Raw genomic sequence first — 23,932 nt, forward strand, 5'->3', positions numbered from 1 at the left:
GACACCAGCTAATGATACGGCAATGCAAAAAAGCCTGTGAAATGTTGCAACTGAGTGCAATTTGCCCCTTTTTGTGTCTAATTGTTATTATCTATGTGGTAAAAAATAAATGTTGCTTTTGGGCCAAAAACACTGTCACAGTTCCAGGGCAGAGAAGAGAAAAACCTGAAATATTCAGACCCTGTGCTACAGACCCTGAATGACGTGATGCAGAGGCATTTCTCAAAACTTTGGGCAAGAAACTGAAACGTGACAGAGAGAAAATGTATTTGGGTCAGTGCCGAGTGCGACCACTTTAAACATGTGCTTCAGTTACCAACAACCCTCCAGAAATGGTAATAATTTTTTTTGCATATGGCTGTTAGTGCTTGTGATTTGGACTGTTTTTGCAGTGGGGCTCATTTACATAGAAAAAGGCCACTTTTGCACCAAATGTATGCATATTATCTCATTTGAATACATATACAGTAGCACAGGAGCACCGAAATGCTCTTTGTCAGACAGCGCAGAATTACATGTGTTTTTGTATTGTTCATGCAGGTTTAGCAGACCCAAAAGTCAGGCTATACTTTTGAAAAATTCCCCTCTGAATGTAGCAAATGTCTCCTTGTTTAAACTCCTCAGACATATAGACTCATATAATTCAGTGCACATGCATGTTTCTGACATGATGATTCATGGCTATAGACTAAATCATAGGATCACCTTATAGCATTTATATTGAAAAATGAAATATATGGTTCACAGCGTACCATCCATCAAATCACTATCACACTTAAACCCCCATAAACATCACCTCCGCTCATCCTCTTTTTTGGCATGTGTTTTCATTATTGCTCACTTTTTTGATTAAAATAAAAAATGAACAGAACCTTTGGTGCTCAAGTACATTTTTTTTTTGTTTCTCTTCTTTCCAATTTGATCATTTCCATCTACCTCGGTTGCTCTGCTTCCGGCGGTGTCAGGGAAAAACATTTGTATCCTGACATTTTTGGGCACGAGTCAGGCTATAAATAGGATTTTTCCATTTTGTGCAAGTCTTCGGAGATTGACTGGAGTCCTCGGGGCTTTCCTTGACGCTCACTGCCCTGGTCAGTGGTGAATCATGATGCTAGTTTATTTGCCTGTTTCCTGGCTGCATGGGCTATTCCATGCCATTCTGTGTTGCTAGCCCTTGGACTATCTGTCTCTTTCAATGTCACTCAATGTCCTGTTGAAGATGGGGATGCTGCTGTTTGTAGGGTCTTGTGTCACAGAGTGTTCGGTGGTTAAAGCCGTGTCAGTGTTAGTGATGCTAATGCAGGGTAAAAAGGCATTTAAAGCCTGTATTAATGGTAGCAACGTCAAGATGGGTTTGACTTGATGCAGCATAAAATGTACTGCATGCAAGGTGCAGAACTAAATGGAGACTTTTGAATATTGAGGGGAAGTGGAACAGAATATTTTGTTGCCAGAAAAAAAAAGGAGGTAAGTTTAGTGCTCAAGAAATAAACAAACAAAAACAAGACAGAGCACCAAAAGCCTTTATGAAACTGAGCCTAATTGTTTTCAACTGCACCACAAGATGATGAAATAGGCTTTTTTTCAGAGCGGACAGAAATCAATGTTGATGCTCTTTGGTATTCATCATTTAAAATGAATCTGAGTGTATAAAGGTGCAGAAGAGGCCATAATAATTGAAACTAATGCACACGCACGCACATGCCGACTTCAATGTAAACAACTAGCCCCTGAGAAAAACCCTTACGATATTGCTCTCAGTGAAAATCTCATAATTCTATCTAAGGTTATTGTTCTATGGGTCAGGAAGGTCAGCAAAACCTTTTCAAACCCCAGCAGGTGAAGTGGAGAGTGCAAGGTCATCAAGCTAGAGAGATTCCTGTAACCTTTGGTTCCTGATGAGGTTAGGTTTGAAGACAGAATAGTGCCTACTTGAAATGTGGGGCTGTGATCACAAAGGTTATGGGGCTCTATGTCTGGCAATCGTCCTACCAAAAAATTGTACATTAGTGGTCCCAAGAGGATGAACCCAAATGGTGTTTTTACACTGAATGTGATGAAGTGTTTTGCATGGTGAGATACACACAAGGCCAATGCAAAGATGCAGATAGATGCAAATACGGGCAAGGCAATGCAAAGTGAAATTCAGACTATTTCCACATTCATCTGAGTTGAAATTTTTCAACTTGAGCAAGAAATCTGCATGGCGCTGTGTTGCAAATGCCAAGTTCAGATCAAGCTGAGATTCTCCTGACATTACCAAGAGGAGGACAAACACTGTAGCCATACACCCAGAGCTCCACCACTAAATGTGAGCACTGCACAGAGACAGATCAAGAAGGAAAAGGCTCAGAGATTACTGAAAGAAGCCATGGGATTATGTAGTAAGTTTTTAAAAATATGTATCTGGGACTTGTGTAAACTATTTTGTTGATTTGCTTCTTAGAAAAATGCTCTGAGTAATCTAAGTTGTTTTTTTATTGTGAAAGGTAAACAACAGAAGTGCAGCGGTAATGCGCCGCCTTGACAGTATGAAAAATAATAGAGTGCTGCTGTCTTGAGTCACGCTGGTTCAGAGCACGAGAGCCTCTGTGTTTACCACGTTCACTTTATTCCAGCTATCTGTTGTCCTTTCTTGATTTATTTAAAAAATGTGAGAAGAACGCCATGTGCAATTTAAGAAGAAATGTCCCAGAAATTAGCCAGATATTACAGAGAGAGAAAGAGAGAGAGAATTACCTAACAACTATCTAATTATCCAGTCAAATGTGTCAACGTCAATTGGATGCATTTTGAATTTCCATATAACTGATATGGGATGTACTCATAGCTGATTAATATAAGATTTCTCACTTCCTCTGTCTTCCATTACTTTCAAGCCTCAGTTAACTATTATTTGGGATGAGTAATCCTGTAAAAATAATGCATACACTCAGGCTTTCCAGAAAACATTGCCTCATATGGACAGGTTTTTTCCAGGCAACTCCCCACTGTCCCACATTAGAGAAAACACATCTGTGATGGAGCAGTTCAAGGTCCCAGAGGCATGCATGCACCTGCATCCACGCACACAGATGCAGCTTTAAAAGTACCAGTTTGAACTTGTACATACAGTCTTACTGTAGCTTTTGCAACATAAAATGATTAAAAAGTAAAACAAAAAGGCAATCCGCTGGGACTCTGCTCTGTGAGTCATAGCAAAGGTCTCAGTGCTTCATGAGGGCTTACATCCTAATCTTTCAAAGAGAGGAAGTGTGTATGTTTACAGTCTTGTTGTGCAAGTATAAGGCATTAAGTGCATACTATACTGTAGCCACTCACTGACATCATGCAGTGAGCTATAACTACAGATGATGACGGATCTAGAATAAAGGTAACTCTTATTATGAGTAATACAGCACACACATTAGTGCATTTCCTTTTGCATCATATCTTCAAAATGAATTATGCTCTGCTATGAATACTAATGATTGTTTATTTGTCTCTAGCCATCAATTCCCGCAAATCAATTTCCTTCTCTCTTGCTATTTCTGTTTATCATTATTATACATTTTTGCTGCCTAACTGTGCATTATTGCATTTCTATGGGATAGTTTTTCTGACAGTGACTTGCACATTATCACATTACATCAGTTAAAATATGCAGGCAAATGAGTAAACTGTTGACAGCTGGTCACAGACCACATGTTTTGGGCAGGAATCGTCTGGAGCCAGCTGGAGCTTTCTATAATGTTGGCGCTGCAAGAACAGCTGTCTCTTAGTTTGAGCCAGATTGAAGTGCTACTTCACTTTTGTGATGCATTCAGAATGTTTGTTTTCTGTCAGGGTTAAAACGAAAATACCAGTCCCTTCAAAAATAAAAATGCATCTCATTAAAATTAGCTAGGAACAAATCGCCTTCAATATTTTGTGTGTTTTGAGTTGAAAGAAATTCACTGGAATTTCTCTGACGATGTGGAAGCAGGTCTTTGGAGATTTTCATGTTAATGCCAAGAAACAACGTGACCTTAAAGATCATCCGGTCAGTGACCCAAGCTGCAGCTCTAGAAACAATAGTTTACCCTTTTTCAAGACAAAATGTCATTTGTCAGTCTCAGCAGCAGTCAATAAAGCCCTTATCTTTGGAATAACAGAGTTACTTTTTATCTTATTCATTAAACGATTAACAAAAGAATTGTTTATAAGCCAAAATACAATAGCTAGTAGTTCCCTTATTCTAGCTCCTACTTTCGTTTACCTCTGTTTATGGATCCACCCATTCAAGAGATAAACATGGGAGCTAATGAAACAAAATTCAATGAATGGCCACTGGCCTGCCATGGAGTGGCTAAAAATACAGAACAGCATTTCCCCATAATCAGATTGATTAAAGTGCTCCCTGGTTGAAGCCCTCCCCCTGAGCCATCTGGTACATGAGTTTTCAGTGTGTCATTGGAGTGCTGTCAACACAGCTCACCTAAGCTGCCTCAGCACAGGTTAGCGTGGTTTTAGTGACAGCCGAAGAACGAAATACTATTGAACGGGCAGACTTTCAGTTATCAGCTTTTCATACTGCCTGGACCCAATTCTAACATTTTTCTCTCATGTGAGAAAGATCACATATATATTGCACAGTTTAATGCTTTAGAAAACACGCATTTGTTTTTATGCCAAGGGTTTCAGGAGAAGACGGTCTCACAGGTTTATGCTTGAAATGAAACAGCTAGCTTCAAATTAGCTAGATTATCTGAATTCAGCATCAATACTTGAAATAGTGACATGCCAAAAATATTTCTTGGTTAGGAGCAGGGACTTCCTGGAATCGTGCGAGGCATTGAGCGGAGACTCCAGAAATTCACTGCTCTCCTCCAAGAAATATTCCAGCAAAACATCCCCCTTAAACACACAACTTTTCACTTTTTTTTTTTTTTTTGATGGATCAAACAAACATTGTAAAACATGTGCTGTTACTCTTGTTTGCCATAGCGTGATGCAGGGATGGCCATTTTTCTTCTTTTTTTCTTCTTTTTTTTGGTCAGCATGTTAGTGAGCACCACCCTGGTTCCCTAAACAAAGAGCCAATGGGATTTTTTTTTGCAAAGCTAAACTAATCGACTGCTGTCTGTAGCTTCATTAGTGCACAGATGTGAATGCATCTGCATTCACATGGAAAATGTTATGCATATTTTCAGATCTTTTTGGGGAAGTCTTTCAAACCATAAAAACTGTGTAATTCAAATATATTTGTTTTTAGGTCATCATAATTTGCTTGGAGGTTTTTGCTCTCCGTTGTTGCATAACTATCACAAACAAAGAAAAGGGCTAGCAGAGCACCAGTATGGGTCACAAACCCCTCCCACCATCCCAGCTGACCCTCCAGCCTGAGATCCACCAAGCCCTAATCACAACTCCAGCTCAGTCCCAGCTTCAATTATCTCTGTCTTGTTTGCACTCATTGCAGATTTAAAATTAATTCTGCTCTTGGGATGGACTTCTGTCTGGAGTTTACTCAGCTACAGTGTGCACATGGGAAGCAGATATGGCTTACTTTTAAAAGTAGATTGCAAACAGTTAAAAAGTGCATGAGTCAATGAGAAACACACAGAAGAAAGTCTAATGTGCACACTGCTGAAGATGAGTGCACTAGAATGAGTACAGATATCCTAAATGTGGCAACGTTAATCTCTATAAGGCAGTAAAAAAGGTCTAAATGGAGACATAATGCTACCGGCTGCACTTGCTATTACAGGATTATGATAATGATAGTGAGATACTGTGGAGTATGTTTTGTCTATAATGGCTTTCCAGATACCTTCGAGAAAGAAAATCTCAGTAGCAGTCGTGGTGAAATATAAATGTGAAGTGTCTGTTATATCAAGTGTTATCATATCCAGCCATCTTCCTCTGACATCAAAGGTTTTCCGCAGCAAGTCCCTATACACTGCCACACTAAACAGCGTCATACCCTATTAGTCATAGCTCATATACTGGTGCTGAACATGGTATCATGGGTAGTCATCCCATCACAATTGAGTTAGCTACAAATAAAACTACCAGCACGTCACTGTCCTGTTATCTCACGGCCTGACTTAATCAGCACACTGGTATAGCCATTACTCTTACTCCCAAAACCTTCCTCTTCTCTGCATTTTCTCTGCAGTGCAGGTCTCACTTTTAAGTATTAAAGCTTTAACTGTAGCATTTAATAGATGTATGGCTTCCAGTTAAGTGACAAACTAATGATGGTAAAGCTGCTTGCTGAATTGTGGTACAATACTGGGTGTAGATGCCACTAATGCTCTGTTTTCCATTACATGGCTCTGGGGATGATTCATCTTCAACACAAACTGACTATAATAAAAAGTAGTAAACACATTTGCGCTCCCCAGAGACTGACGCCGAGTAAATTTGGTGATTCTTAGATTTTTTTCTGTGGCACTACCATGAACCTGAGTTGCCAAAAAAAAGTCGTTGTTCATTTCTGCAAACCTCAGATGTGTTACATATGTATGTTATTATGTAGCAGACACGTTGAAACATAATGCTGTCCTTAACGTGTTATTAGATTTAGGCACAAAAACCACTTGGTTACGATTAAGAAAAGATCATGTTTTGGTGAAAAATACCTAGTTTTGGTGCCACAATTCCAGCAGGAATAGCAGCAATGCCTTGGTAAAATAACACCGTTAGGCACTGTCCCTGTTAGAAAGACAGCGACAAGTAACTGAAAAACTCTGAAAAAATGCCACTGAAAACACAGCAATGACTCACTAGAACACAACCAGTTTTGTGTTTTGTTGGTCACAAACTGTGGTCTGCAGCTTGGCAGACGCCTCATCAAGGTTTTACACCATCTATTATCCCCTTTAACTCGAGATGACCAAATCAGGTTACACTATGTCACTTTAGACATGCTGATATGATACATCTGAAATGTGAAAATGTGCCGTGCTCCTGGTTTGCAGAAGTGTACAATGCCAACAATTTCTTCTGGTGACTGGGCTGCACCATTACAGTTGACACTTTGCTTTTAGTGAAATATCCCAACATCTACTGACTGTATTGCCATGGAATCTGGTAACCACGGTGCCAAGATGTATCCAAAGCAGAGCCACAAGCAGGTCAAAGTTTTTACTTATGCAGTGACATATTGATTATATATTATGACATGGATTGGAAAAAGGATTGGAAAAAGCATTTGTACAGACATGGTCCCCAGTCATACATCTGAAGACAGATCAGGAGATGTGGTGAGGTCAGGGTAAGGTAAAGGAGGTCTTGTCTGGTTCCCATGCATGACTGTCTTATGACTGTAAGGCAAGGCAGCTGTATTTGTATATCACATTTCATACAACAGGGTATGAAAGTGCTTTACAGAGCAATAAAATAAAACAAAATTCCTGTACTGAGGAATGGCTAAAAATTAAATCCGAGACCTGCAAGTCTATAAAATCAATAAGTGTGTAAGTGTGTTTCTCTACAATGATGGTGGACACAATGAGCAATATAGTGCAATATAATACAAAGACACTCCCCTCAGGCTGGAGTTGACCTCTAGTCTATGCTGGGGTATACATTCTGGCTTCCAGGCTTTATATTATATATAATCTGAAAGGTGACTCCTTCTGGAGCAATTAACTGTCAATAAATTGCACTGCAGACCCAAACAAATGCATGCTTACAACCCAAAAAAAGAAAGCATGGAATGTTATTTCATCTTCACTCAGTGACTTCCCACACTCTTTCATCTATTTCTAGTTTCTTTCTCTGGTCTCCAGCTCTTCTGTGTTTTGCCCAGACAAAGCAGCCATGAAAAGAGCATGCAAACTAGAGTCCTTGGCACAAAGCCTTTCCTATAGCCACCAGGGAGGATGATAAGCACATGACAGTGCCTCAAGGAGGTTTTCTGAACTCATGTACTGTTCCCGAAAAGTTTCTTTCAGTCGATTTTTTTAGCAGCACTAGATTTGTGTGCTTTCTTTCGTCATGATCATTGATTTCATCCACCATTTGACTTTTTTACATAATTGAATCAATTATGCTTTGATTACATCAGCATGAATGTACTAACTCGAGCCGTAGATAAGATTAGCATTAAGGTCAATGCACATCTGGGTTTTTTTTTTTAACACTCAGTAACATCAGTGATCGTCATGTGAATTTGATGGCTGTGTGTTTGATAGTTGTTGTGAAACCCTTTTATTGTTAAATACAGTAAGAACCAATGAAAATGGAAGATCAATTATTAATTTGGAAATTATTTGGCACACTTTCCCTTAAAGGTCAGTGAATAATTCAGATGCTGGTTACCATTAGCCCTGATGGAATAGGGAGGTAAACCACAGTTTAGTACAGCTCAGCTTAGAAAAAACACTTTCATCACTAAAGCCAGCGCTGCTGGGTAAGTTATTGGTGTTTGCAGATCTAAATCAAATCACATTGCTATGATGGAGGTCTTTACGTGATCATATTTAGATGTATAGTCACTGCAGTCCTGCCAATCTGTGCTGGTGTATTAAATCAGACAAAAGCAAAGAACACTTTATGTTGTGAGCTAACTGCAATGAAGGTACATCTCAGTCCAATCAGACCCCCGAGAGACTGCTCCTGCCCTGGCCATGTTATTGATGGCTACCATAAAATGGGTATTTTGCTGACAAAAGCCCCTGGGTGCATATCATTCACACCTTGCCTTCAAATTGCAAGTGACAGCCTGTATGTCATGCAGTCAATGATGTGCCAGAAAGCACAGAGAAAGTGCATACACTGTTGTCTCTCTGCATGTGCACACAAAAAACATGTATAATAAACCCTTATACATGTACATCATTATAGACATGTTAAACATCTCTCCTGGAAAAAGCATCAACAGCGCACTTGACGTAATCAATTCAAAACTGCAATGTCATTTACCACAAGAACCACATAAACGTCATCCTATGCAAACAGGAACAGAGTGACCTTTTATTGCACAAACCTCTGGGAAAAAAAGAGTATTTGTATGCACAACATTGTGCTATGTTAGGCTACTCACAGAGCTCCCTTGCTGTTCCACGGCCTACGAGCAAGCCATCACACTGTGATTTCACCTAGTTTGGCGGCATTGCTCTGCATTTGCTGCCTCTTATCTCATCTCTTCTCAGTAATCACATTCTAAATGCTGTTTCAAGTGTACAAAAGACAATTCATGTTTTAAAACTGGAGTGAAACAACTGACCAATGAAGTAGCACGAATCTAAAACATAACATAAATCTACATTAAGATAAGGTAAGTAGTTTTAGTCCTTGTTATTGCTTTGCTTTGGCGACTGGTGAGTGGAGTTTATACAAGGTTTTAAAATCATTATGGACAACTGCACTGTGCCTAATGGCTACAGCGGCAGTTTAGTGAAAATAGTGGTGAATGGGTGACCATGCACTTAATGCCATTTTCATCTTCAAAAGAAACTTCACGCACATCAGCAACCATTATCAGAGCCACATTTATACAGCATGCTTTGGTACAGTATAACTCTAGGAACAGCAACATACAATTTACTATTACTGAGAAAAATCATCATGGTCACCTCAGTGCAACAAAGCCCACTGAAAATGCACACTGTAGTCAGATATACTTAGTCTGAAATGTTCATACTGCTCATTTTAATCCAACTATATGCAAATGATTTTGGATATTACTCACTTCAGACTATGAAAAGTTACCTCTGAGCAATAACAAGTAGCATTTAACAACCATAAAGTTATCCTTTTTTTTGACATCAACAACAATGTAAATCTCCATCTCTAAAACCGGTGAGTGCACCCTGAGCCAAACCATCAGTCAGTAAAACTTACGTCTCCAGAGTCAGATAGCAGGTGCTTCTGAAGAGAGCTCGCCTCTCTAACGAACCTTTTCTTAGGCCCGACCCGGTCCGCCAAGTTGCCCATGATGACTGTGTGATGAAGCTGATGCACTCCACTCGTCAATAATCTCATACACTCTCTCCGTTCTCTGTTTTTCGTTTATCTACAAAACGCTTTTTTGCTTCCCCTCATCCTGCGTCACTGACACACTTACACACACACACTTGACTTTTCAGAGACACAATTGCAACCCCCCAAACACACACTCTCCTTTCACGTGTAAATCTGGGTTAGATCAGTTCCGTTTTGAGCAAGTGCTAAAATAGGATGACCTCCAGTGATGATGAAGGGCAGGAATAGACAAAGGGAGGGGAGCGGACTGTGACAGCGTCGGAGATGGAGAGCTTAAGAGAAGGAGACTGACTTTTGCATGATGAGGAGCCATCTGGGAAACGCTGTATGTGGTGACATGTAGGAGTCACATATGCTGCTGTGAATCAGTACAGAGTTCCCATTTTGGTCCTCATGGATTTCTGTTACTGTCTGCATCAGTGCATGTGTTAACCTATTGTGTGTGTCTAGCATTTGTGTTTTTGTATTAAGCAAAGCAGCACGTGTTAAGTTATTTTTAAAAGTATCAATATATTATTAATACAGTGCATTTCCAGTCCAGTCAGCAGAATTAAATGTTTTGCAAACCACTGGATAAAACATTTGTATGTTATGTACTATGTCTCCAAAGTGACACAGTTCTGATTACATATATATTAGCAGACTTTCTCATCTGGAGGTGGAGGGAGTAGTGGGTGCTATGACACCAGGCGAGAAGGCTGCAGAACACTATCAACACCAACAAACAACAAAACTGTTGTTTTTTTGTTTGTTTTTTCAGTAAGACATCAGTGGCATTTCCAGCCATATCATGATATTTTCCTAAAAATAACCACGTTATTTGTAACTAAACGTAATCATATGCTAACCACAGTGCTGTTGAAATGTAAAGACTAGAATAACCACCTCATGGTTGAACCTTTGACCTTTAACTGCCAACTTATAATCACCAAGTTCTTTAGTTTCCAAGTAGATGTTTGCACCCAAATTCATGCATAACACATATCCTGTATTTTGAAGGGCTGCAATGACGTGACCAATGCCCTGATGGGAGTAAACAAGGAAGCAGTCCCGAGCAGTGATGGCACATGCTGCTGTGGTGGGATCAGTCACAGAACACCGGGCTTTCTGTGTGAACTTTCAGTTTATGTCATTTTAAGGTGCATCTTCACCATGTTTCTTCTTCTAAACCTAACCATAAGACTGTGCTTGCCTAAACCTAAAAACATCCATGTTTCTTTTTCTAACCTTAACCATAGCAACGGATATCATATAAACCGGTCTGTTAGAATACATTGTCATAAGAATGGGACAGACAGACGGACACCCCAAAACATAATGACCCTCGCCACGGTTTGCCAGCACAGATCCGCAGATTATCCGCCACATAATAACATAGAATCTTACATATCCACAGTTTGCAGAAACATACAGTTGCAACATTCTGTTGACTGGGTGGCTATTTCTTTAAAAGCATGTCAAGCATTTTCTGTGACACAGATCCAGGTCAGATGACCTCAGATATCTTGCACAAGCATAGACTCTCTAATAACAATGCACACAGAAAAGCAAATCAGCAATCAAACCAAAGATAAACTAATAATTGGTATGAATAATCACCTTTGCATTAATATACAAAATAATAAGAAGAAAAGAAATTACTTTCATCTAATTTCCATAAAATATGTCTGTAGCTTTTTAGATGTGATAAAAGGCTTCGAGGCAAATGCAATGTTTAAGTTAAGACATGCTGTGAGTCAAAAGACTGTGTCTTAAATCTCTCTCTCTCTCTCTCTCGCTGTATGTATGTGCATGTGTGTGTGTGTGTGTGTGTGTGTGCGTGTGTATGAGACCTTTGCACAGATAGGCCTAGAAAGAGCAATTCAATTAGAGACTATTGCGATAAAACACACATTTCCCATTTCAGTAAACACAAACAAACACACACGGCAGAAGCAGCAGGGAGGGTCAGGGTCACTCAAATGCTTAAAACATGCCTTCATCTTCACCAATCTCTTCATCTCTCCTTCTTTCATCCCTCTCTCCATCCACATGACATATTCCTCCAGTGCACACAACAGTGCACCCTACCAGCGTGGCCAGAAGGTCAACCACTCTGTTAAGAGTCTGTCATCACTTAAAGATAAATGAGTGCTGCAGTAGATTAGCCACTGCCTATGCTAACTTTGAGTGTACCTGAATTACAGAGAGGAGAGTGCCTTCATTGATTTTTTGATAATGCATCAGCATATTTTAAAACTATATAGCATAAAGGAAATTGGATTATGACAAATAAATATTACAGATTTATAAGTATCTTTACAGCAGTACCTGTGAGCGAGAAGAGCTACAGTACATGAGAGCTGCATGCAGCATTTCATTGTGGCTACTGTTTGCTCCCTGAGGTATGAAATGAACTGCTGACAGGTGTATCAACTATAATACATGACTGTGCATTCTGTGTATGTGTGAGTGTGTGGGGGGGCAGCTGACAGGATGGATGGAGAAATCCAGTCTCTTTGCAGTTTCTGGGTCTATGTTCCTGTCTATCTTCTGTCATATATACTGCACTAGTTTGGTATTTTGGGAGCATCCCTGTGAGGCTGCCTCTGCTGAGTGTTATGCTACAGAACAAATAGGTCTTTTCCAGCTTAAGGTGTCAAACTGTCAGAGGCTACTACTACTATAAGTCTTCAAATGTGATAATTATTTGATTGTGTCTTGCATTTATAGTACAATGAACAAAATGCACAAAAAATTTTTTTACTATATAAATAACTGAGTAGGAAACAGTACAAGATGAGAAAATAGAAGAAAAGCTACTGCACAAGCAGAAGGCTGATGCAGCCATTCTAGCAGACCTTGTCTTGTGTCACATAAAATCCCAAATCTGCCTTTAACTCACTTAAACTCTCTCCCTTTTTCTCCCATGCCTTCTTACGTAAGAGTTTCTATTTATATATGTTGCCTAATTGGTTAGACCGAATAATATTGAAGCCCTTTCCTTCCTCTTATCCAGCCTGGCGGGACAGGCCCCTTTCATTCTGTCTGAAAAAAAAAAAGCCCCCTTAAAAGATTCATAAGCTGCTAATGAGGTTATGCAGCACATTTCAAAGCAAAAAATGGTGTGGCATTGTGTGTGTATGTGTGTGTGTGTGTGTGTGTGTGTGTGTGCAGGAGTGGTTGGGGTTTATATAGTTGCTCAGTGAAAAGATTATCCATATGAGCAGACATTTGCAGCCGCAACAAATTAGACGAGTCAAAGTGCCTGGATGGATACAAAAAAAGCGAGAGAAAAGAAAACAGACCCTCCACATCCTCTATCCACATTCTTCAGCTTTTCTTTAGCTTATATTTTAAAACACCTCTGAGACATAAAATGGTTTTCCAAAAGACCACCAAGAAACACTGCCTTGCTTAATGTTTTGGGGCAAGAAATGAATGAGTCAAGTTATTTTGCTAGTTGGACATAAACTTCGTAATTAGCACTCATAATCAAGTATCAAGGAGGGTAAAGGCCCATTCACAATGTTTGTTTACAATAACTTTTGGGTAGAAACCCCCCCTATAACGTACATGAAATGAAATGGTGCTTAACAAATGCTGCTTTCACTGGTTTGTTTATAGTTACCTAAAAAAAAAGGGCCCACATGAAAAATACATATCAGTGTAAATATGTGCTATATAAGAATATTTTGACCGCTTCACCTTGCTGTCAGAAAGTCACAGAAGTCGTTATCTCAAAGACACCAGATTCTATTGATAAAACAGTGATTTTACTATGCTGAAAGTAGGAGTCGCTGGTCTACCACTGCCTTTATCAGTTAGCATGTGAGGTAAAGTGGAAAAAAATATTAGAATTATAGTGTACACTTAAACTGACATTGAGTTTTTTAGCTGGCTAAAATATGTTTTTTTTCTTTGCAACTGTCCTTGACATTACACTGATTAGCTTTCATGTTCATTTTGTTCATCAAAGATGATAGCAAAGCAACACAGCACATAAAAGAAGATAAGAGATAAGAGAACATTAGATAGGTCGGACCACCATGTGTAATTATGTATCTTCAAACATTACACTTATAGCTAAAAATGACAAAAAAAAAACAAGTTTGTTGATTATACTTATCTCTGTAATTAAAATCATTTGCCATTTGTCATTTGTCTGCCCAGCAGTAATTGTTGTTGTCAGTGCAACATCACAGTTATTTGGCCTATGGAGTATGTCTTTAGAGGTGTACCAAGCCAATCCATAGACCTGGTACAATATTTAAATGGATCAGTATCAGATGCACTAAAGCTGATTAAAATCTGCTAGCTCGCCTTGCACCACTGAGCTAGGTAATGTTACAGTTCATCCAAGGAGGATGCCTTTAATGTTTACATTAATGTCACAAATGTGTCTTCTCCTCATTGACAAAATAAGAACGGGAGAGGATGTAAGACGGTGGAAGAAAGTGATGATTAGAAGTGATGAAAACATGACGTATGGCAACATTAAAAGTGTAATGAAAGGAATCAGATGGAGAGCAGCAATGGAAAGGGAGAGGCGGCTGAAGAGACGAGGAAGGACAACTGGCTACCACCACCTGCAAAACATGCTCATTAACTACAGCAGAGCTGCCTTGACAAAAGAAAACTTCAAGACGGGGAAACAGCCAAACAGGCTCCGAAACTACCAAAGAGTATCTGTCAGATAACTTTCACATCTTCCTGCTCTGTTTTGGTGCAAATGAAGTGATTTTTTTTAAATCCAAATGCTAGTGTCAAAACACTGGAGTGATGCAGAATCCCACAGATAATCTGGGTGATTTTAAAGCTAATTATGTGGAGGTGCGCTAAAGTGAGAAATTCACCTCACAGTGTGACTCTGGAACCAAAAAAAATGACACATGCAGATATTCATGGAGTAAATGTGCATGTTTACCTCTCAAACAACGTCTTCGTAGATAATCATGTTTGACATCTTTAAGACAATAAAATAACGATTCATTTTTGCCGCATGTGTGTTTTTCATACCTCTAAATTCAGTTGGGCCATGTTTGTCATTCAGTAGAAACAATGGAATATGTGAGCCTTTAAAGTTTAATTTCAGTTGGTCGGTGTTGAATAATTGGAAAACACAGCAATTAAATATTAATTATTATGCCTTTCCCTTTCATCTGACAGCCGGAGAGGTGTAACAGCAAATGGATGAAGGATAATTAGTTTTCATAGTAAATATGACAACAAACCACAAAACAGATGCACATATTCAACATTTCTATATTGTTTTTTATGTAATACTACAAGTGTTTTACTTGTGTGTCGCAATTTATATTCCACAGCTTTATTGACAATGAGGATTATTTTGTATCTTAATATATCAAATGTGATTCCTCCCCAAAAATGATAAAAAGTGGATCAAAAATCTGCATCTTTTAGCATTTCTCTGTTGTGGTCTAATACTGCATATACTATATAAAAAAATGCATGTTGTGTGTATGATGGAGTCAGGTCTGAGACAGAGGAAATACATTTTCATTAGAGCTTTCTGCTAATCCCTGTGTCTTCCCTGTAATGTGATTTCCACCAGAGACAATTGCCCCTCCGGCTCACAGACAAAATAGGCTGCTCACATTAGACCCTCCTTTTCCCTCTTTTGCTTCCAAACACACACAAGCCTTTCTCTTACCTCAGTCATGTGAATAAGGTAGAATCGCAGTTCTTCCGCATAATCTGTAAGACCAAAAAAAAAAAGCAAGGATATTAATTTTGTCAACCAACAAACCTTATATCCTCTCTTTCATTTTCACTCACTCCCTTCCTGTACATAAAGCAGCGTCTTTGATTTCCGATCACGATTTCGCCAAATAATTTTATTGATAGAAGGCTTTTACTTTGGGGCAGCCTTACTGGCATTCACCCATAATTCACTGAAGCAGTGCTGTGTGAGACAGGCCTGTGGGTCTGGAGTCAAGATAAACGCTTTTAATCAAATAAGCCCCCCACCTCGGCACACAGACACAGACACAGACACACACACACACACACACACACACACACACACACACATACCGCATAATATATACTTTGTGGTGATGTTTACTATTTTATTTCAAGTAAGTGCATACACAAACAAACATTCTGACTGACTGGCAATCCTGTCTGAGTTCAATATCACACTGAGGAGCGGCTTAGCCCCTTGGGTGAGATTTAAAATGATTAAATATGTCCTAAAAAGACAGGGATCATCCAGTCAAACATATCTCCTTTCACTTGTTCCTTCTATACTACACTGTAATATGACATCATTCTCTCTACCCATGTTCATGAAGCTCTCACTTCAATGTACTGTTGACTGCAGAAAGGTGCACTGAAAATGTGGCTACACTGCAAAGAGTTATGTGTTCACTTACGATCCCGTCACTCACAATTAGAAGCTGATTGAGAATTTAAGTTGTTTTGGTTTTAAATAATACTAAGTGAATATTCAATTCAGATCACCACCCTCAAAGTCTGAAAAGGCAAAGCACAATAGCCAATTCAATTATAATGTGTTATTTGATATAGAGTAATTTGTCAGAAATGTGTACACAAGTACAAAACAAGCAGTCAGATACTAACTGAATTTATTGAGGCTGTTGTGGTTTTCTGCCCAATCCTTGCTGGCTGGGCAAAAAGTGAAGGATAAAAAAAATAGTGCTGCTGAACGGCACATGTCAAAAAAGCCACAATTTTTTATGTGCAACCCCACACGACAGCGAGGCACGCTACTGTCCTATTTCCAGCCTGCAACCCCTAAAAGAACACATTTTTCCCCACTAGCCTACTGGTTGCACATCCTGGCTCCCGTAGCAGCTTGACTCCTCTCCTCACCTCTTGCTGTTTGTCCTGTGTGTCGAGGAATGGGTGAGGAGACAGTAGCTGTTGAATATCTCAAACTATACACCAACAACCCATCATAAGGACAATAGCAAAAAAAGATGGTGTCTACTGAGCCATAGCTCTGAATATTGGCTCTTCAGGTGAGAAATTAAGATGAATTAGTGGATGTCTGCACATTATTTTTAAGTTAGTGCAGAGGTGAAAGATGTACAGATCTTTTAGTAGAAGTAATTATGTGGTTCTTTGTTGCTGCATTGCATTGTAACGCTTCCTATTGGTGCTAGGGACACTTGAAAATAAGTAGAATAAGTAGAATAGTAGTGTAGAAAATAACACACGTCATATTATGCGTCATGGGGCTGCAGCTAGTGGGATTTCAGTTTTAGGATCAATTTAAGTGGCCAGTATGCTCGTCAGAATTGCTTACAGAAAGGTCAGCTAGCTGCAGACTGAACTATAGTTGTTTTTACCCTTATGCTAAGCCAAATCAAACCTAGTGTATTGTTCAAAGCAGAGTATTTTATGTGTGTTAATGGTTTAAATTATGGCTCTCATCCTCTCATCACCTAATCCAGAGTCTCCAGGCTCAGTGCCACCACCAGGCTCGTTGTCTTAGCCAGCATCAGCCTATTGATTAATGGATTGATTAATTCTACTTTAAATTTTGTCTGGCCTTAGTTCGGTATTATTGTTTGGCTCTAATAGTAATGTTGCCTCTGTAAGAAACCCTTCTTGCTTCTGCCTCACCTTGTTTGTCAAAGTACTCTGTAAACTATATTTTTAAAGGTGCTATATAAATAAAGTTATTATCATTATTTTTATTATTATAAACTTTAACAGCCTTGGCTCTGACTCATCATAACAAAGAAAGATAAACTCATTTTGTGAAAACAACTGTAGTCACTTCTTGAAGGACCCTTGCCTCTTTAGGAAGAATACTGCTTTTTTTTTTCATTTGGTATAAATAAAAGCTATGTGTTAACTACGCTCTCTCTAGCCGATTGTCTCCACTTCTTCACTCTGAATGTCTCCATGAGGCCTGTAAAATAATACAGTCGCACAGAAAGCGTCTCTTTATGTAACCAACAGCAGAGGTCACTGTTGGATATCTTTCTGTTTCCAAAAACCAGCAGAGTGCTGTCATACAGCATTGTATTTATGAGGGGCTTGATGATGAAGTCCACATGTTTAGTTTAAATTTAAGAATGGTACCCATTCTTTACCCTTGCTTACAGCATACTTACTTGCATACTTTTAAAGAGACACATTTACAGATTTATTCCGAAAAGCTCTGATCCCAAATGTAACAGGTTTCTTATAGTGATGTCTTACTGGCAGGTCAAAGTAAGTAAGTAAGTCAGTAAGTGTAATTCAAATTCACTTCCTGTCCCCACTGAAGGACAAAACAAAACAAAAAAAGATTTTTTTTTTGCATGTTGTACTGATTGATCTCTCCCTAATTTAACATTTTGAACTACAGTTTTAACGATTATGTAATTTCACCTGCAACTATGATGCAGTAGCAGTTAAAAGGCTCGGTAAGGTCATATAGACAGCCTGAGTGGATGATGTCTTCTTACTTTGTTTAGTGAGATGACAATGTTTAGACTGACACACAGTTATTTTGGTTTTATGTGTGTTCAATACCACTTTCAATGTTTCCCACGCTCCTCAGGCTTGTATCGGGGTGACAGGAACACAGGAAAGCCCCTGTATTGAACTTGTACTTTGTCATTACACAGACACACAGACACACACAGACACACACACACACACACACACACACACACACGTCAAACACACCCTTGCTGAAACAAACACAATCCCCCGGCGCCTCTTTCCTGAGTGACGCTGCCGAAGCAAAATAACAATGACAGGCAGCAGGGTGGAGATGTGTGTCTGTGCGCGTGTGTGCATGTGTGTCCTCTGATGGAAAACACATACACAGACACACAAATCCTAATAAATCCCGACCCTGGTGATTTCCAATTGTTTGGGTGAAGGGTGGAGGTGGAGGTTAGAAGTGGAGAGGAGGACAGCAATGTCTGTGAGGAGGACAGAGCAGCTCAGGCCTCTCTTTATCAGGGATGCTACATTTTGAAGCTTGCTGTGTTGAAGTGTGTGTAAGGAGCGTTCACTGGACGTTTTTTTTTTTTTTTATCAAGGAATTTGACAAAAAAACTTGTTAATCGCAGATATGTAAGTATAGACTTAGCCATTTGGAAAATGTTTGTTGGAAAATGGAAAGTGTTCATAAACAACTGTTTTTCCACTACAGAGAAATGAAAAATAACCTACTATTACAAAGACTTTGAAAAGGATATTTCAGTTTTCATCAACAAAGCAAAAACGAAACGATAATGCGAACGACAACAAGTGGATAATTAATTCAGATAATGCCGTCTTATTCTAATGTCTTATTATAAGACATTCATGCATTGGTTTAATTGTGTGCTCCTGATTGAAAAACAATGTCCCCATGGATTTAGCTGCTTGACCTGCAGCACTAATAAGCAGCATATTACACTGCAGTAACATTATGTCTCTGCCAGCAATTTTAGCTGACACTGACACAAAGGAGTCTTGGAGGAGAAAAGTAACAGGCTCATGAACCACATGCATCCAAAGTCTAACTGGAAATAAGCAAGAAGATGCTGCAAAACAACAAACCCAGAAATCAGGCAGGTCTGCGCTCAAATATTCATAAAAAAGACTGAATTGTTACAGAACCTCATATATATTTTCATCCAATTAAAGCAAAATCAAGTGCTAAAATGAGCACTGATTTCCCCAAGCTTAATATTTAACAAAAGAACCCGTTGGCTATGTGCAGTGCCGCTGGATATTCTGACTGATTTACTGTGAGAAAGTGTTTTTTCACCTGCAGGAGAATGACAGTGAGTTCTGGCATTTCCTGCTGTGGTGCAGCTTGTTGAGAAAGGCTGTGGGGTTATGTGAGGCTACACTGATGCCTATAGGGGCTTTATCTATTGAGGTTCAGGCACAGCCTTCATCTGCAAGTGTCAAAACATAATCACTCAATACAGCACTCATTTGCACTAAAGTAAAATAAATGTCTTAATTTCAAAACTGTCGTCAAAGCCACAGTTGTCTGCCTCTACACTATCACTGACTCTTAACATTATGGTGCCACTAACATCCTTATTCTGAGGGAATAGAACAGACAATCTCCTTGCAGTAACATCCTTTAACCCTTTGAAACCTGGACAAGCTGGCTTGATTTCTAGAAAAAAAAATGCATGCGAAGAAGGCAATATGCAGCCTAAGAAATAACCCAAAAATTAACAAGAAATAAGTAAAATGAAAAAAAAACTTGATAATAACTCAAACACACAAGAGTAAAAAAACAACAAAAAAACAATGAAATGACCTGAAAAAATACTCAAAATAATAAAATAATATTAAATAAATCATTATTTTAACTGAAAATAGTTTAATTTTAGAGGTTTTAACTAGCTTTTTGAAAAATAATTTTCCAAATTTTTGCAAATTGCAGGGCATTTCTTGCCAAATTGTTAATTGCGTTTTCCCCATGTCTTCAAGAGAAATCAAACCAATTTGCTTAAGGCTCAAAGATTTAAATACTTATGAAGGATGTGTAAAGGCAGTACACGAAGAGTGATGACGGTCCAGGTTTCAAAAGGTTAAACACCTGCTATTTTAGTGACAGAAAATCACTAATATTTTTTTAGTTATGCATGCATGCATCAGTTTTTAGCATCATGAGTCAAAGTGTGAGCTGCTCTCCTCTGGCCCTGTCCCAATCATGACTCCAAATGCTGCTCCTGTCTCCGCCCACCACTCTAAACACAGATATTTACAGTGAGCCTTATTTATTTGACTTGCCCGGGCTCTGTGCGGTACTGACCGCCAAACTATTCTCTCCATTTTGGTAGAGGAGATGGTTGTTTACATCGAGGTGAAATAAAAAGACAAAGCAACAGGAACTTGGGCAGTCTCTCCCTAAATATCCTCTGGTTAAGCTCAACTGAATTTATCACTGTAATCACCATACTGCGTGTTTATTTCTAGTTGTGCAATTTGTGTGTTTAAGTGTTCTATTTCCCTTTTTGTTTTGTGTTGAACTGCAAAAGGTCAGATGTGGTTTAACCTAGTATCAGATAAGATTGTTTGGAGATCATGTATATTCACACATATTGCATATGTTGGCCAGTGTCTTGTTCTATATGTTTTTAAAAATGTGGTGATGTAGTAACATGAATTTATAATCAGCTCAACATCTATGACATCTCGACAGAATTTCACACAGTTTGGCAACAAGTGTGTTAGCACACATACCGTCCTGGAGCCTCAGCTGTCGGAGGTACAGGGGACTCTGAAGGACATTACACCTTCCCGGCTCGTCTTCTCTTGTCACCAGCATCAGGTCACTGTAGATAAACACCGTAACCTGCAAGATGAGAGGGGCAGAGTTGGAGATTGAAGAGGGAAAAAAAGAGAGAAAAAGATGATGAAAAAGAATATGATTTCATTCTTCAGTCTTCCATGATCTCACCAGGCCTTAACCACACCTTAAAGTGATCACAGCTCACAAACATACATCTGCAACTTAGTGAGATTCACATAACACCACCTAACACTCAAAAAGTCTCACCCTGCAAAAGCTTTCCCCTCACTTCATGTCCTAGCACAGGAAATGCAATTCACACCCATATAATTATTGTCATATATATATACATATACTTCATCTAGCAACATCTTGCTTTATGTTGCTGAAAGTTAACCTCTGTCTAGGTTTGTACTGTGAGATATTGTATATACCTGACTATTGCAATCTTATGTTTTGTGTTGTATTAATTTTTTTTGTATTTACCATTATGATTTTTAGTAGTAATTTACATGTGAGGATTTGTGGCAGACCACTCCCCGACCACCAGATCCATGGACGGATTATCATGACCACGGGCCCTGGACACAAACTCGCCTTGGACCCCTACCTACACGCGCAAATATTACACGTGCAGCGCGTGTACCCGCCCCAAGCATACAGAGTTTGGTTGCACAATAGCATAGGCCAACCCACAACCACACAGCACGTATTACTTTGAAATTGCGTTATTTATTGTTTAATAATACAATAACCCTGTCTGGGTTCTTCACAGAAAAAAAAAGTAAATGATGAAACATTAACTTTCTGTTGCGCATTATGGTCCTTGCTTAATTTTAAGGTAGGTAAAACATTCAATAAAATGTGGAACTTTCTTATATTATGACTCATAATAGCAGTCTCTCAAAGTTATTGTTCCTTCCTTCCTTTTTACATGAAAGAGTGTGTAGGTCCAGCTGGCACATAATAGAAACAGTTCTTTGCGGCTTGCAGCGTGCTTGAGCAAAAGAGCGAGCGCACTTCAAGCCACAAAGAGCTGTTTCTATGAGCTGCTTCTATCCCCTCACTTGCCTGAGAAAACCACGAAAAGACCTACACACACCAACACACCCTCAATAAGACTCAATTCAGGACTCCTATTCGCCAGGGCCCTGGACACTTGCCCACTTTGCCCACTGTTCCACCTATGACCAGATCGTTCAGTGTTGTAATCTATCTTTTGAATCAAAATGTAACAACATTTTAAATTTGCGTAAACACAAAGAACACAGACCTCTGAAACAGGCAGAGTCATAAAGGGAGTATCACTTGCTCTTAAAATTAGATTTCGAAGAATTTGTAATGTATTGCTTTGCTTTCAATATATTACGATATATTTAATCGTGATTCCTGTGTCATGATACATATGGTATCACCAGATTCTTGCCAATTCACAGCCCTACTCTTCATTCATCGAACCACAAGTATCCCTGTCATATTCAGAGGGATCCCTCACACCAACCTTGTCTGGTGCTAACTTTTGGACTTTTCAGTCTGATCAAAACCAAAATTAAAGGTGTGAAACTCCACCACACCACGGTCCGGAGCAAACAGCCGGACCTTAGTACAATGAAAAAAAAGTTACTGGTCTAGATCAAACTGAACCATGGTTTGTATCATTTCTGCAGAGAATTTTTTTGTTGTTGCATGTTTTAGTCTTGCGAACTGATTACAGAAAACTTGACTGACTATCATCAAATGATAACAGCTGTGAAGCGCCTCAGTGTGTGTGCGTGTGTGTGTGTGAGACTGTGGCTGCAAACCCATCTACAAACAAATCAATGTTAAGTGTAGGGAGACACGGCGCTCATATCATGTGATGATGACATGACACAGGTATGTTATTTGTACTTCTTAATTTTCTCAAGGCTCAAATGCAATGGAACACAATGCAAACCTAAACCTTTCAGGTTTGTGAAGGCCCTGAGAAAAATGATTCATCATTATTCATCACTCATTCGGGAGTATGGCTCGATGTGAGGAACTGCTGTTATTGTGTGCACAAGATGCAGAACTGTAGCCTAAACATATTGACTTGAACTCACAAACTTCGGATTGTCACTCTGAGGAGAGTTTTATCAACACATCATGACAGCCCATGACTGGCTTTGTGCCTCTGCAACGGTTGAGTGTAAAAAGTCATGCCAGTGAAGCATTAAAATGAAAATTAATTAGGAAAGGAACAAAGCATGGAGAATAAAGAGTAAGAAGTAGGGGATAAAAAAGAAAATAATGAGCCTAGCTGTATGGATGAAAGTTGCTTGTGTGAATTTGTGCTTTCATGCCACATAACAGGCAAACATTGTAATTCATGTAGATGGGCACTGTTACAAGACAAGGCTTTTGCTTCCTCTGAAGGGTGAGATAGTAGAAAGGGTATTTTAGATGTAGCCAGTATGTGGTTAGAGAGAGTGCATGTATGTGTGTATGTGTGTGTGTGTGTGTGTGTGTGTGTGTGTGTGGAGGGGCGGTTTGTGTGGGTGGAAAAGGATGCAAGTACGTAAAGAACAAGGACAAAGCAAATGAGAGGCAAGCGACAAAGAGTTTCTATTGAGAGAGACACACACACATCCTTTACATGCATACACAAACGCACACTGTTCAAATGTGCATGAAAGAGTGAACAAAGTGTCTGAATCCCTGCTCTGTCTCTCAGTTATTCCAGCAATTGTATGTCCATCCTTGAACAAATGCTAAGTTTGTTAAGTCAAATAATTAAAAACT

The 23,932-nt window shown here is 39.2% G+C and overlaps 1 protein-coding gene across 1 annotated transcript in view; it reads right to left on the minus strand.

Annotated features, from left to right (window-relative positions):
• The window catches only part of rgs3a (regulator of G protein signaling 3a), a 165,497-nt gene that overhangs the window by 72,705 nt on the left and 68,860 nt on the right, over window positions 1–23,932 (minus strand). The window contains exons 15-16 of the mRNA XM_042509299.2: window positions 21,121–21,232; window positions 15,608–15,651 (exon numbers count right to left, since the gene is read on the minus strand). Of these exons, the coding sequence (XP_042365233.2) occupies window positions 15,608–15,651; window positions 21,121–21,232 (156 nt within the window). The remainder of the gene's footprint in view (window positions 1–15,607; window positions 15,652–21,120; window positions 21,233–23,932) is intronic.

This window comes from Plectropomus leopardus, chromosome 20, assembly GCF_026936395.1.
Source record: "Plectropomus leopardus strain MGB_pleo_1.0 chromosome 20, ASM2693639v1, whole genome shotgun sequence".
Lineage (NCBI taxonomy): Eukaryota > Metazoa > Chordata > Actinopteri > Perciformes > Serranidae > Plectropomus > Plectropomus leopardus.